General features: G+C 32.3%; 2 protein-coding genes across 2 annotated transcripts; both read right to left on the bottom strand.

Moving 5' to 3' along the window:
• Nucleotides 1-495: 495 nt before the first annotated feature.
• On the bottom strand, nt 496-1,924 carry LOC127129404 (F-box protein At2g39490). The gene is made up of 3 exons (XM_051058593.1): nt 1,047-1,924; nt 745-801; nt 496-637 (listed from the first exon to the last, which is right to left on the bottom strand). Exons 1-2 carry the CDS (start codon nt 1,863-1,865, stop codon nt 784-786), a joined length of 837 nt encoding a protein of 278 aa, XP_050914550.1. The 5' UTR covers nt 1,866-1,924; the 3' UTR covers nt 496-637; nt 745-783.
• A 2,026-nt stretch (nt 1,925-3,950) lies between these two features.
• LOC127129405 (aquaporin TIP1-3) lies at nt 3,951-5,651 on the bottom strand. Its single transcript, XM_051058594.1, has 3 exons — nt 5,433-5,651; nt 4,725-4,975; nt 3,951-4,639 (listed from the first exon to the last, which is right to left on the bottom strand). The coding sequence occupies exons 1-3, from the start codon at nt 5,563-5,565 to the stop codon at nt 4,265-4,267; spliced, it is 759 nt and encodes a 252-aa protein (XP_050914551.1). The 5' UTR covers nt 5,566-5,651; the 3' UTR covers nt 3,951-4,264.
• Nucleotides 5,652-14,103: the final 8,452 nt, after the last annotated feature.

Raw genomic sequence — 14,103 nt, forward strand, 5'->3', positions numbered from 1 at the left:
GAATTGAACATTACTACTTCAAAGTGTCATTCATACATCATTGATTTAACACTTTAGGGAGACACATCTCAACATATTTTTGAATAAAATAGGAGTATCTCACTTACAACATCATTGTTAATGTAATTTTAAGTGCATCAGTATATATTTTCAAACACAAAAATGGAATGTAAAGAATAAACCCCGTAATTAAACTATAAACTACTTGAAGTAAGTTCGAAAATTGACATTGTCAAAATAAAGTGTACCTAAATTACTTTTCAAAATCGATCAATTTATCAAAGCAAAGGAGAAGAAAATGGACTGTTTTTTTTTTGTTGGTATCATGCTTACATGCTTGAGTCATTGACTTTAATATAATTTATTATTTGTTACTTGAAGAAAGTCTTAATTTGTAGTAGTTGATGTAAAAAAGTCACTGAATAAACTCTAAATCCAAACAACTCCCATCAGATGTATTTATCTTTGGAACCTTTCCCTTAATTAGTTGAATCAAACATTTTGCCAATGAAATTTCATCTTTTCTACATGTAAACCCCATAAACTTTATCACTTTTAGATGCTCTAATTTTGTACATTTAGTTGTTTGCATTAAGAATGAATTGGATCTTCCAACTGAATAACTTTCATCATCAATCTGCACCTCAATTAGTGAAACAAAGAAGAAGAAGAAACCTAATTTAAAAAACAAAAAATATGAAGAACAATAAGTAGAATAATTAATCATTAAGAAAGAAAACATACCTTCACAAAAAGTTGCTCTAAGGAAACATTGATGTGTGTTCAGGGCATCTCATTTATCTGAAAGAGATTCATTATCATCTCATTTAAATATTTTTGGGTAAAGAAAATCAAAGATCAAGAATGCAAGAAATTTAAATTAATGATATTATTGTGTGATCTTAAATTAGTCGAGACTATTTCTAAATAAATTGACCGGTTATATAAAAAAAAATCATTCGAACTCAAATCAATGATTAAAATTTCTCAAATTAATCATGTTACAATTTTTCAAAATAAATAAAAATTTGCAATAAGGGGCATACCTCAAAAGTCCATCTACAAAGTGTAAGAGCTTGAGAGTTCTTTATTGTCAACAAAGTTGCATCAAAATCCTTACTCTTAATTCCACCACAACTTAGTCCTAATCTAAAATCAAGAATAGCATCACTAAGATTGAAATGAAATTCCGGCAAAATCCAAGGAAGTGATCCTCTATATTGAAATGATTTGAGTTTAGAAGTTTTAAGATGAAGCCACTTCAATTCCAAGCAATCCAAAATTGTTAACTTGTGAAGCTCAAAGTTAAAGTCAATACTCAAAGATTTCAATCCATTACATGAAACAATCACCAAACTCTCAAGATGATCCAAACTTGAAACAATAGATGAAGCTACTTCACTAGTTAAATAGCTTATTGATTTCAAGTAAAGAGTTTTGAGTGAGAAACATTTGTTGTAGCTTATCTTTTTTTCCTCATTGAGCTTGAATTGAAGTTCATAATGTTTTTGAGTATTTTCATTGCACTCTTTCTTCAAAGGAGAGAAATTGAAATCTAGTAGAAGCTTAGTACTATTAGCAATAGTAGCTAATAATGCATAATCTTGATCATAGTGGAATTGAAGCTTTCTTGGATGTTTCAATGGATCAAAATCATCAAAACTTGTAAGAAATTTGGCAAGAACATTAGTGATGTCTTGTTTTGTTCCATATCTAACAATGGTTTCATTCCATAAGTCTCTCCACTTTGTTGAAATGAGGATGGTTTCCATTGATGATTCATTTGGTAGAAAAGAAACTATGTGACCAAGAATTTCTTTTGGTAAATTGCTTACAAAATCATTTGTTATATTGTCTTTTTCCATGGAACTTGTTTTTTGGAAATGTTTTTTTATGCTTTTTTTTAATCAGTTAAGATATATAACATGACATTGCATTAATAACTTCCAAAGAAACTGCAAAAATTTAATAGGGTGTGGATAAGATGTTGTTATAAATATGAATTTAACTTTACAAATTTTTACAAATTTAACCGTGTTAAAATAATTATATAAATTAGATATTTTCAACATATGTAAAAACTAATATCTTTAAGCGAAAAGAATCATGATCGGATTTAAACTCAGAAGTCCTAGTTAAGTTGAAAGAGATCTTATTATCACATTCGAATATTTTTTTAATTGTAATGTTAAAATTTGATAGGAAGAAAAATATTTCGTCCATATAATTTTTAAAATTTTATTTCTTTAATATCTACTATTATAAGTTTTTGAAGACATTTAAAGTTATGTGAGTGAGGAAAATAAAGTATATCCGTTTTGGAGGTTATTATTTGAATACAATTTATTGTACCAACATGTATTGATTGTAGCAACAAATAGTGCAGCCAACTTTATCTTGTTTAATTGTTAACAAATCTATACATGAAAAGTTTGTATTGATAAAAACAATACAAAAATTAATTGTCAATTTTTGAATAAAACAATACATAATTTTAAAAAGTTTAATTTTGTGCTTTGTCGTAGCAATTTAGTAAAAGTAGTGATGTCTCGAAGTAAAGGTATAGTAAAAAGTTTGCTTATGGAAACAAAGAACTTTAAGCCTAATTAGTACTTCTTTTGGAATTTGTTTGTTATAGAATGCAATTCATATTTTTACGGTTTAATGGCTAAATTGTTGCTCATCACTTTAGAGTGTATGGTATACCTAATAGTCACACGGCATACCTAAGGATATGCTCAAGGTTATTTAACTAAATCATGTGATATGATATTATTAAAGGAAACACTTATTTATATATATATATATATATATATATATATATATATATATATAATTATATATATATATATATATATATATATATATATATATATATAATATATATATATATATATATATATATATATATATATATATATATATATATATATATATATATATATATATATAAGTGTGACATGTTTTTTACTTTTCTAGATCAATAATATTTTTCTTCTCTAGCATAGGATTTCTCGCACAAAACCAAAATGTCATCAAAGAGTTGCATATGTGAAATCATGTAGTCGAAATCTGTTTCAATATTAGTATTAGTATGTTAAAATGGCTAATCTGACACAAGAGTCCAACATAAAATTCAAGTTTTCTATTGTAATAAGAAACAAAAATGGGGACAAAGGATCTCTCTTTCTTAGTCCTCTCCTTATCGTGAATTCTTCAGTTGAATTACTATTCACGAAAATTAATATCTTAGCTGACAAGACACACTCCATAATTCATCACCTCCGTATCCTAGAGAATTCTTATCCGTTATTTCATCCAAATATTTTCATTCTACTAAATCATAAGCCTTTTCAAAATCAATTTTAAATAATATCAACTTTTGTTCACTTATTTGTATCGTCCACCATTTCATTAACTATAACAACGTCATATAGATTTATCGGTCCTACACAAAAGTTGATTGATCTTAGAGATAACTTTACCTATAATTTGCTTTAGACGAAATTTGTTTGGTCGCAATTAAATTAAAAGAATGTATACACAAATTATGTATACCTATACTAATCCAAATGAGGGTAGGGTTTTAGTTCACTATAAAGGATTTTTGTTTTGCAAATACTACCCATTTGATCAAATAAAATTATTTTTAATATATTGGATTGTCTTATAATATAATTGATTTTACCTTTAAAATTTATTCTAATTTAAAACTATGTTTTCACCTTTTGAATTTAATTATTATGTTTATACTAAAATTTATTATTTACACATTAATATACTCAACTTATTTTTAAGTAAAATTAATTTTTTCAAAATTAATTTTTATCACTCCAAAATATTCCAAATATCCTCATTCCATGATCCCATCTTGACCTAGACACTTGACAAATAACTCATCTTCTTGCATTAAGAAAATAATAACTTAAAAAGAAAGAAAAATATGCTCATAAAATGAAACATACTCATTTGTTCAATAACTAAGAATTCATCTAAAAAAAATCTTGTTCATCTCTATTACATCATCTTAACTTCTATAACAAAAATACATAAAAAAAAAAACTCAAAATCTTTTTAACTCCTACCAACCTCTAAAAAACAGTTGAAAAATCTTCAACTACTTATTCCCTCGTCAACATTTATATATCAGTTCATACAGAACATTACTCTTAATTTAAATAATCTATCCGGATAATAGGATTGATCTTACGATTCTATAGTCGGATACCGAGTTTCCAAAAACAAAAACAGTTATATATATAATCTAGAAATCACTACTTGTGAGAGGCTCATGACCATCTTCACCAATGAAGATGTTATCATAGATAATAGCAGCAATGGCTGCACCAATAAACGGGCCAACCCAATAGACCCAATGATGAGTCCAAGTCCAACTAACAACAGCAGGTCCAAAAGAAACAGCCGGATTCATTGATGCACCATCAAATGCTCCACCAGCTAAGATGTTTGCACCAACAATGATACCAATTGCAACTGGAGCGATGATTCCTATGTTGCCCTTTTTTGGATCCACTGCCGTTGCATAAACCGTGTAGACTAATCCAAATGTCATAACAATTTCAAAAACCAGCGCGTTCCATACTGATATGTCGGAGGATATTGCAAATGCTGATGTCTCCTGAAATATTGAAATTACAGAAAGAATAATGATTATACTTTTGAGTAGAAAGGATAATGATTTAAAGGCAAAGATGAATGGTTACCATTCCAGCAGTAGCAGACTTGAGAAGAATGCAAGCAACAACGGAACCAAGTAACTGTGCAATCCAATATAAGATGCTTCTCAAAAGTGTGATGTTTCCACCAATGAGGGCACCGAATGTGACTGCAGGGTTCACATGACCACCAGAGATGTTTGCTCCAACAGAAACAGCCACAAATAGTCCAAATGCATGAGACAGTGATGCAGCTATTAGACCAGCAGGTGTGGCAGGTCCATTATTTGTTATTTTGTCTGCCAAAATAACCAACAATCAATCAATTATTTAGTTACCATTATTATCACATTTTTAATAATTAATAAGGCCGGAGGAAAATAATAACGCTTATTCAATGTTGGTTTGTTGGTGAAGATTTGCTGAGAGAATGTGTTTTTCTTTAGGTTTTAGGTTTAAATCCCGCTAGATACTTCTAACAATTCTTATGTTGGATCCGTTCATACAAAATTTTGTTCTGTCTTTAAATGGAGTTCCCCTAATGGAGAACGGAATTGGCTCCCTTGGATTAGTCGGTCTCTGACACATAGTCACACGATTCACAATTCATTTCGGTACGTGATATGAATTCGGTATGCGGTTCGCAACTCTCTAAAAATTAGGTATGGGAGGAGTATACATAGTCGGTATGGTATTTGGGTTTGTTAATATAAAGTAAAGGGAAATAAATATAATTTTTGTGAGAGTATTGCTCACTGTAAGCCATGCCAGAGCCTTGACCAGCAAAAACAAAAATAAGCATAGAGAAGAATTCAGCAAATGCAGCTCTAATTGCATCAGGTTGCCCAGCTTCTCCCGGAGACCCAATTGCAATTCTATAGATTGGCATTATTAATACTAATTACCTCAAAAATCAGAACCTAAACAAAAAAACACAAGATCAGATTCCTATGATTTTATTTAGTTTTTGTATGATTTGGTTGAAATTAAGTGAAGAAAAACAATGAGAACTTTGGTTATTGTTTATATAAGCCATGCATGCATGCACGTATAGTGAAGTGAGTGTGGCACTTGGTCATGGTTTTGACATGTATGTGGATGTGATGTGATATAGCTGCATCTGAAATTGGAGATCAATAGTGTTTAATATGTTAACCGAAAGTGGTGGGTAGCCTAACATTTGAGGACAAGCTTAATTATTTACTTTTTTTATTAGTCAATTATTCTACCCCTTCAATTTTTAATAAATAATTGTTTTTTATATTATTTATGTTTTAATGTTTTGACATCAAATAAATTGTACAAGAATGTATTTAGTTTTTAGGTTAAGTGATAAATAACACCTAAAATTCATGATTTTTTTTTTAAAATAACCAACTTTTTCAAATTATATATCAAAATAACCATGTTTTCAATTTATTTATCAAATTAACAATGTTTGTAAGAGCATGCGTCATTACAATTAGCGCATGCATGTAAAATGTAAGAGCATGCGCCACTGCAATTGTCGCATGCATGTAAAAACATGTCAAATATAGGAGCATGTGCCACTACAATTGGCACATACATGTAAAATGTAGGAGCATGCGTCACTGCAATTGGTGCATACATGTAAAAAAATAAAGAGTAGCCACATGCATGCGTCAATTGCAATGGCGCATGCTCCTACATTTTACATGCATGCGTCAATTGCATTGGCGCATACTCTTATATTTTACATGCATGCGCCAATTGCAGTGACGCATGAGTACAAATTCATCAACGCATGCGCCATAGCAGATGGCGCATTGGTTCATTTTTTAAAAAAAATGGTTATATTGGTAGATAATTTGAAATTATGGTTATTTTCATATTATTCTTTAAAAAAATATTATTTAAAAAAATCAAAATTCATATACATCTCTAAAGTTTCAAATGAAAATAAAAATTTTCGATTTAAGAATATCAGTATTGTTAAGTTGAACTAAATCATAGACGAATTTTACAAAAGTCTTTTAATTAAACATATTTTCATTAATTTAACGGGTTTGTTCAATGAGGTTAAAGGTAGTGCAATATCACTGTAAAAAAAATATTATACATACATTCAATCAAAATATTTTATATTGCAAAATCATAACAGTATTATAAAAATAAAAGTATGATGTGACGGGATACACGTCTCTCATTGGTTAACAGTGTAAAAATATTTTAGACTGTGGATATTTTTTTTTCTTGTTCAATACACTCTATATGTTTTTTTCTCAAATTCTATGAAAGTTTGAAAAAATTCCTTTGTCATGTGCAAAAGATAACTTTCAAACACATCTTGAAATTTTTGTACAACAACTACAGCAGATTTTTATTAATATATAACATTTCATGCGAATATAATTGTGATTTTTTTTTTCATTGATAGTATTCGGAAGTTAACGACAAAACCCTTTTTGATGGGCGTTTTGAAAAATCCACAATCTTGTTTCATGCGGATTTTTATTCCGCGAGTTTGAAGTTTTTACATTTTCTAGAGAGTTACTTGCAGTTTATACCGCAAGTAATATTTTCTGAATATTAACTTCTTTTTTGAATATTTTCTAAATAAAATGATATAGATAATATGATATAGGATGCATTCAAAATTTTCATATTCAAACTTGCATAAATTTAAATTTAATAATATCAGCATTGTTAAGTTGAACTAAATCTCACGAAGGACACAAAAGTCTTTTAATTGAACATAATTCTATTAATTTGATATAAAGGTTTTGGTCAAAAATATAAAGGAATTGTTTTTTCCATCTTAAAAATTGTTCCCTCGTCCTAGTGAAAAATCAAAACTTTTTTAAAATTCGAAAATGCATCTCCGTATGCACCTCATCCACATTTGTTGTTGCACCAGGCTCTAAGGCTCTCTCAAAAAGAATATATGAAAATGCATCTCTGTATAATGTACAAAGATGCATTTTCAAGCATTTTTTAACCAAATACGCGTCAGAGTCTCTTCTCCTTCCTCACTTCTCAAAATACATTTTTAACTCACACACTCTCCAAACCTCTCAACTCTCGAACTCTCTCAACTCACAAACTCTCAAACTCATTCAACTCACTTCCAAGTTTTTATCATCAATATTCAGTCGATCAAAGAGCTCAACATAAAACTCACATTTAGTAAAAAAATTATTTCTCTATACTTTTTTTATATACATTTGTAGAAATTGAGCATTAGATTATATATTAGGTAGTTTAGATATGTTATTTAACTGAGCAATGCATTTTTCGGATGTTTGATTTAAAGGCATTTATGCCATTTTTGTTCTTCTGAGTTGGAGAACAATTCGGAAATTCATCTCCGATTTTTTTCAACGTTTTGATTTCTAGAATTCGAAGATGCATTTCTGGATTTCTTTATGTATGCATTGTTTGTCTTCATTTCATTGTGTTTCATCTATATAATGCTTTTGTGGTTTAATTATAGCCATTATGGATGATAACCAAGATAGATTGAGGCGCAAATGAGTTGCGCAATATGTATCGGTTTAGAGAGAAATAACTCAATCATTGTAGGCATTGATCGATTCTAGTTCGGATGATGCGGAGGCGTCAACTTCTGAGGCTCATGCATCTCCGCCTTTGTCTTCCCGTAGTAGGCAATGAAGGAGAATTGCGGTCCAAAACGCAGCGGAAATTAAAATTTTCTCCTTTAGAGATCCTTACGAATGGTCATGATCAGTGATAGAATATTTACCTCTTGTGACGACTGAAACCTTTGGTGCAGATCTCTTGTGACACTCAAAACCTTTGATGCAGATCCACGGAGCGATCACGAACGTTGAACGATGACAACGTCTCTACTCAGTCCACACGAACGGGTTCCTTCAATCTCAGTGCTAGCTGGTACGAGTGAAGGCTTTGAGTGAGAGAGAGAGAGTGAGAAAACGAAAATAATGCAACCGCAAATTTTTTGCTTCTGCACAAGGGTTCTATTTATAGAACCACTTGTGTGGGCTTCAAGCTAAAAGCCCACTTAAGTGTATTTTGGCCCATATCTTATAATATGCCCAAAATCACTTAAGCTCAGGGTACCTTACCATATTTCGTATTCTACTCAAGTACATCGTACCTTACGATGCTCTATAACTCACTTAAGGGCACCGTACCTTACGGTATTCCTTAGTTACTCTATCTCTCATCAATCCGTCCTTTGTGTGTGACCCTGTAGGTTTTCGTGACGTTGGCAATTATATTAAATCACGCATTTAACATAATAAACGGTGAGCGGTATCTAGCAACACATCACTGCTACCCAAGACACGAAAATGTCATGTGATCTGACAATTCCTTCTGTGATAATACTTATGTGTATAATTACCCTTTTGCCCTTATGTCTATATTGAACACAAGGCATAGACCGTGTCATCCTTGTCCAGTTCAATATTGGGCCCATAGACATTTATCCTGTTATGCAGGATGGGCAAATTCCATCTAGGTCACTCATGTCCTCAGCATGCTTTGTGGAGTACCCATCAACTGTCTTTATGGTTATCCAGTTACGGACAACGTTGGATCAGCAATAAAGCACTCGACTCTACATCTAGGATCCATAGTGGTTTCAGGTCGAAGAGTGGAATACACTATTATCACCATGAGAATAACTTATGACACCTTGCATAACTTTCTATATAGTATTCTCATAGCGGGTCAATCCGGTATAAATATTACTCCTAATATTCATACCTATGTTTAAGACTTGATAACTCTTTATCCATGATCCATGAGATGTGATCATCAATCTACAAACATAATAGTCTTAATGCTTTAATGTTATCCCACTTCACACTAAAGCTCGACTACGGATACTTTAGGAATAGTGTCCTTATGTTTAATGTGTTCTCATGATTAAGTCACACTTAATACATTAAACGGACTATCTATTCCAGGGACTTTATTAATCAACCATAATAAAGAGAATGCCTTTTATTATTCGATACAAGTACCAAAATGTATTGGCCTCTAGGGCTTACACCAACAGGCAAGTATCACCTTCTGATTCCCGAAAGCCCCCTTTGTACATGTTAAGGCACCTGAGGCATCTGAGGCACTGCATGCACCCGAGAGATTTGGAGGAGGCTCATCTGACTTATCATTAATGCCTCTATACTTGGACCATGTTGCCAATAGTATGTGAGATGGAGAGATAAAATACAATCGTATTCATTCTTTGAAACACATTTGTTATAATATTTCAAGTTTCTGACGATAATTTTTTCTGCATGACTGTGATGTTTTAAAATGCATCAATCATGGCCGGAAGATTGCAGGTTTGTCGCAGCATGCTGAGCAGTGGTTTCAGGAAGTGATACGGCTATCCGGGCTAGAAGACTTATGCATGACCAGTTATGTTACAATTACCCATGGTATATTGTCCGCGTTTATAGAGAGATGGAACTCTGAGACGTTGTCATTTCATCTTCCACATGGTGAGATGTCCATCACACTGGATGATGTATCATGTCTGTTGCATCTTCTGATCAGGGGGAGACTTTTAAACCACAATAGGATTATCAGAGACGAAATAATGGAGATGATAGTGATGTATCTGAGAGCCAACCCATAGGATTCTCTATAGAAGTTAGAAGCAACCTGATGGTGGCATGCTAGGTTTCGATTTCTAAAGAGGTTGTATGCACGACATATTCATGCGGAAGGGCATGCTTCTGGTGATTATGAGCATATTATACATCATACAGCATACGCATTGAGAGCATACATGTTATACTTGATTGGCACGTCCATTTTTATGGGAAAGAGTTCCCCTTATGTGGATGTGGTTTACCTGAGATACTTCGCTGACTTGAAGCGGATTCATGAGTACAACTGGGGGGGCGCTTGTTTGGACTACATGTACTCCAAGTTAGTCGAAGGTTATATGTGGAAGACCAAATAGGTGAAAGGTAGTTGCGCATTTTTTACAATAATATATTTTCATCTTTTAGTGTTTTTTTATTCTATCATTTTCATAACACTTATGTTATGCCATTACTAATAATTTGTATGTACCATTTTCAGGCTTGGATCCTCCAACATTTCCCACAAATATCCAGTTGGTCATATGTTCCGACCTACACTAAGGATATGCCACATGCTTCTGCATGCGTCCCGCTCAGAGGGAATCAAGCAACAGAGCCTTTTAGAGTGTATCTTAATCGCTTGGTAGAAGAAAATATACACTTCCAAACATACACCGATCACCGTCATACACGTCCCTTAGACGACATAGTTTTGTACTCTAGATGGTTGGCTTGCAGATTACGCCTGGTGTTTCCATATGTGCCTGAGCACGTCATGCGGCAGTTCTGCTACATGCAATTTGTTCCCATAGACCCTTCTAAGTATGCTCCTCCAGCTATGACACGCAGAGATATGAGTGTCATGTATGATGATTACCTTAGTCATCTAGTATCGAATGAGTCACGTGGTACCCTAGCTCCTAATGATTGAAGTGTTTCATACGACTACATCCATTCGTATTTCAGGGTGTCACATCCTTATATGACATTGGATGTTTTGGGTGATCCACCTAAATCAACTCATTAGGAGATACTAGATGAGGAACGGGCTAGGGTAGATTATGTTATTGATGTGTTGCCTAAACGTCGATGTATCATGGATATTGGACAGGCCAGTATAGACAGAGGAGTCTTTTCGTAAGGCTCTGAGGTTAGGAACATTGTAGGTGCCATTTTTAATGAGGCACATACGGAACTACAATACAGGAGCTACGGGGGCTCGGGTCCGACATACGCAGTAATATATAGTATTTGTATTAGGAACACTACTATCGTTTATAATTTATTTTGACTTAATTATGGATTTCAAATTTATTCATATATATATATATATATATATATATATATATATATATATATATATATATATATATATATATATATATATATATATATATATATATATATATATATATATATATATATATATATATATATATATATATCAGATTTATTGATAAGTGTAGTTTAATTTATATAAAATCTAATATGACAGTATAATTATAATACATCGTCACTTACATCAGTGTATCTTTAAAACAAAGTTAAATTTTACTTTCTGGTTTCGATATAGAAATGCATCTTCGTATTTTGTATGGGGTGTTTACGGAGATGCATCAGTGAAATAATTTATCTAAAGATGAGTGTGTTTTAGTTAGAAATGCATGTGGTTCATATAAGGTGAATTCTGAGATACATCTCCAGACTAAATTTTAGGGGAAATATGGAGCGAGACTCAGTTAGGACGTGCTTTGGTGAGACAAGGTGCATCCAAAAAAGCAATTTTGAAATCAGGAACATTTTCAAATTTCTTTAAGGTGTTTTTCCACCACCTAAAGTGGGATAAGAAATTCATAAATATAAATGCATGCATGTTAAGCTCCTTCCTCAAAAAGTAGAAATTTTATGGGGTGCTCTTTACACCCTTATGTGTGCATCTCATACCTCTGAAAATCCAAAAAATGTCCTTCATACTTTTGGAGATGCATCTCTGAACGCATCCAAAATCACACTAGACTTCTTTTTCTGAGATCCACCCCATATTGAACAAAATATGGCCCGGAGATTCATCTCCGAACGCACGCAAAATCACATCAGGCTTCTTTTTTCTGAGATTTACCCCATATTGAACAAAATATGGTCAGGAGATGCATTTTCATATATTATTTGGGTGTATCCGTAGATAAATCTCTATAATACCCTATGTACTCATTTATGGTGTTTTTATTCACATTGCATTGATGAATTCAGTTGCAACCGTTTTTCCTACATCATTCGCATTACTTTGTAAGTATCACATAACCAAAAATATGAGAAGTTGAGTAAAACTTATGGTAGGCACCAAACAAGTCAAACTTGAAGACGGAAAAATGGTCAAACCTGGTGTGGTGGTGGAAAATATAATGGATACATGGAATGGTATAATAAATTCTTCCACTAAAGAGTTATATGTCGAATATGTAAAATGTTTCAAGAGTGTGTGTGCGAGATATCCATATTTGCTTAAATATATTGATGGCATTATTTTGGATCAGGTTAAAGAGAATATTTTTTGTGCCTTGACTGATTAGGTTCGACACTTTGGTAGTACAATAACTAACAGAGTTGAATCTGCATGTGCTAGACTGAAGAATTGGTTAGAAAATAGTATAGGTGATTTTTGTCGAGATTGAAACACCGTGAACCAAATGCTCTGAAACCAACACAACAAAATACACATATCTTTTGGTCGGAGTATTATTGTGTTAGAATACTAATTCAAAGACATCATCTTTTATTCACAGTTGGTTGGCAACGTATTTCGGGTGGCATTCAATTTTATTTTTCTTGAAGTCAAGCGAGCAGATAAAACAGGTTCAGATAGCTCAAAGTGTGGTTTTACACTTAGGAATATGTATTGTCTTCCATGTGCTTGTTTAATTTCAAATAAGATCAAGCTTGAAAAATCTATATGTAAGGATGAAGTTTGCACTCACTAGAAAATGTTACTTTTTTATGACGATAGTGTGATGAAGGATGATAAATCAAACATATTTATCAAGGCCGAGTGAAAAGTGATCCAACAGAGATTCATGAAAGATGATGACATCATGAAATTGCACATTAAAGAGAAATTGAGGAAGATTTCCTATTCATAAACAACGTATTTGAAACCATCGTCGGAACCAGTTAAAACAAATAGTGCCCCTAAAAAGGTCAAACCGACACAAAGTGGCAACTCCACGCGACGATCTTCTTCATACGATGAACATGTCGACTCATATTTTTCGGATTCTTTAACTCCAAAATCCCAAAAAAGTGTTTTTAAGGATGCTCGCATTATCAAATCATCTGCTCCTCTGTCATTAAAAATAAAACACATTGAAGAGATACTGCTTTTTATGCACAAATACATTGAGTGGATTGTAAATGTTAAAGGTGACGACAATTGTGGTTTTTGAGTTGTTTCGAATTTGCTCGATAAAGGAGAGGACGACTACCAATTTGTTCGTCGTCGTCTTCTACAAGAGATAACGACGCATAGAAAATCATACACAAAGCTATACGGAAACAAAAAAAAATTATGATGTGATTCTTAATACTCTCCTTCTTTGTCTTAGTGGTCCAGCATCGTTTGAAAAATGGATGCACTTTCAGAAAATGGGACATTTTATAGCAAGTGTTTATGATAGGATGTATTTTGATTTAACACGATATGGTTTCTTTGAAACATTCTTTTCACTTCGGATTAAGTTATCTCAAAATTCATTTTGAATGTATCATTGTATTGGTTGGCTATCAAAAAAATAACATTTTGTTTAGTTTTTTTTTAACTGGGATGTCCTATACCAAAGATATCACCGGAAGACGACATATTTCACACAAGATGCTGCAACTTGGTC

This window comes from Lathyrus oleraceus, chromosome 3 (genome assembly GCF_024323335.1).
Source record: "Lathyrus oleraceus cultivar Zhongwan6 chromosome 3, CAAS_Psat_ZW6_1.0, whole genome shotgun sequence".
Classification (NCBI taxonomy): Eukaryota; Viridiplantae; Streptophyta; class Magnoliopsida; order Fabales; family Fabaceae; genus Lathyrus; species Lathyrus oleraceus.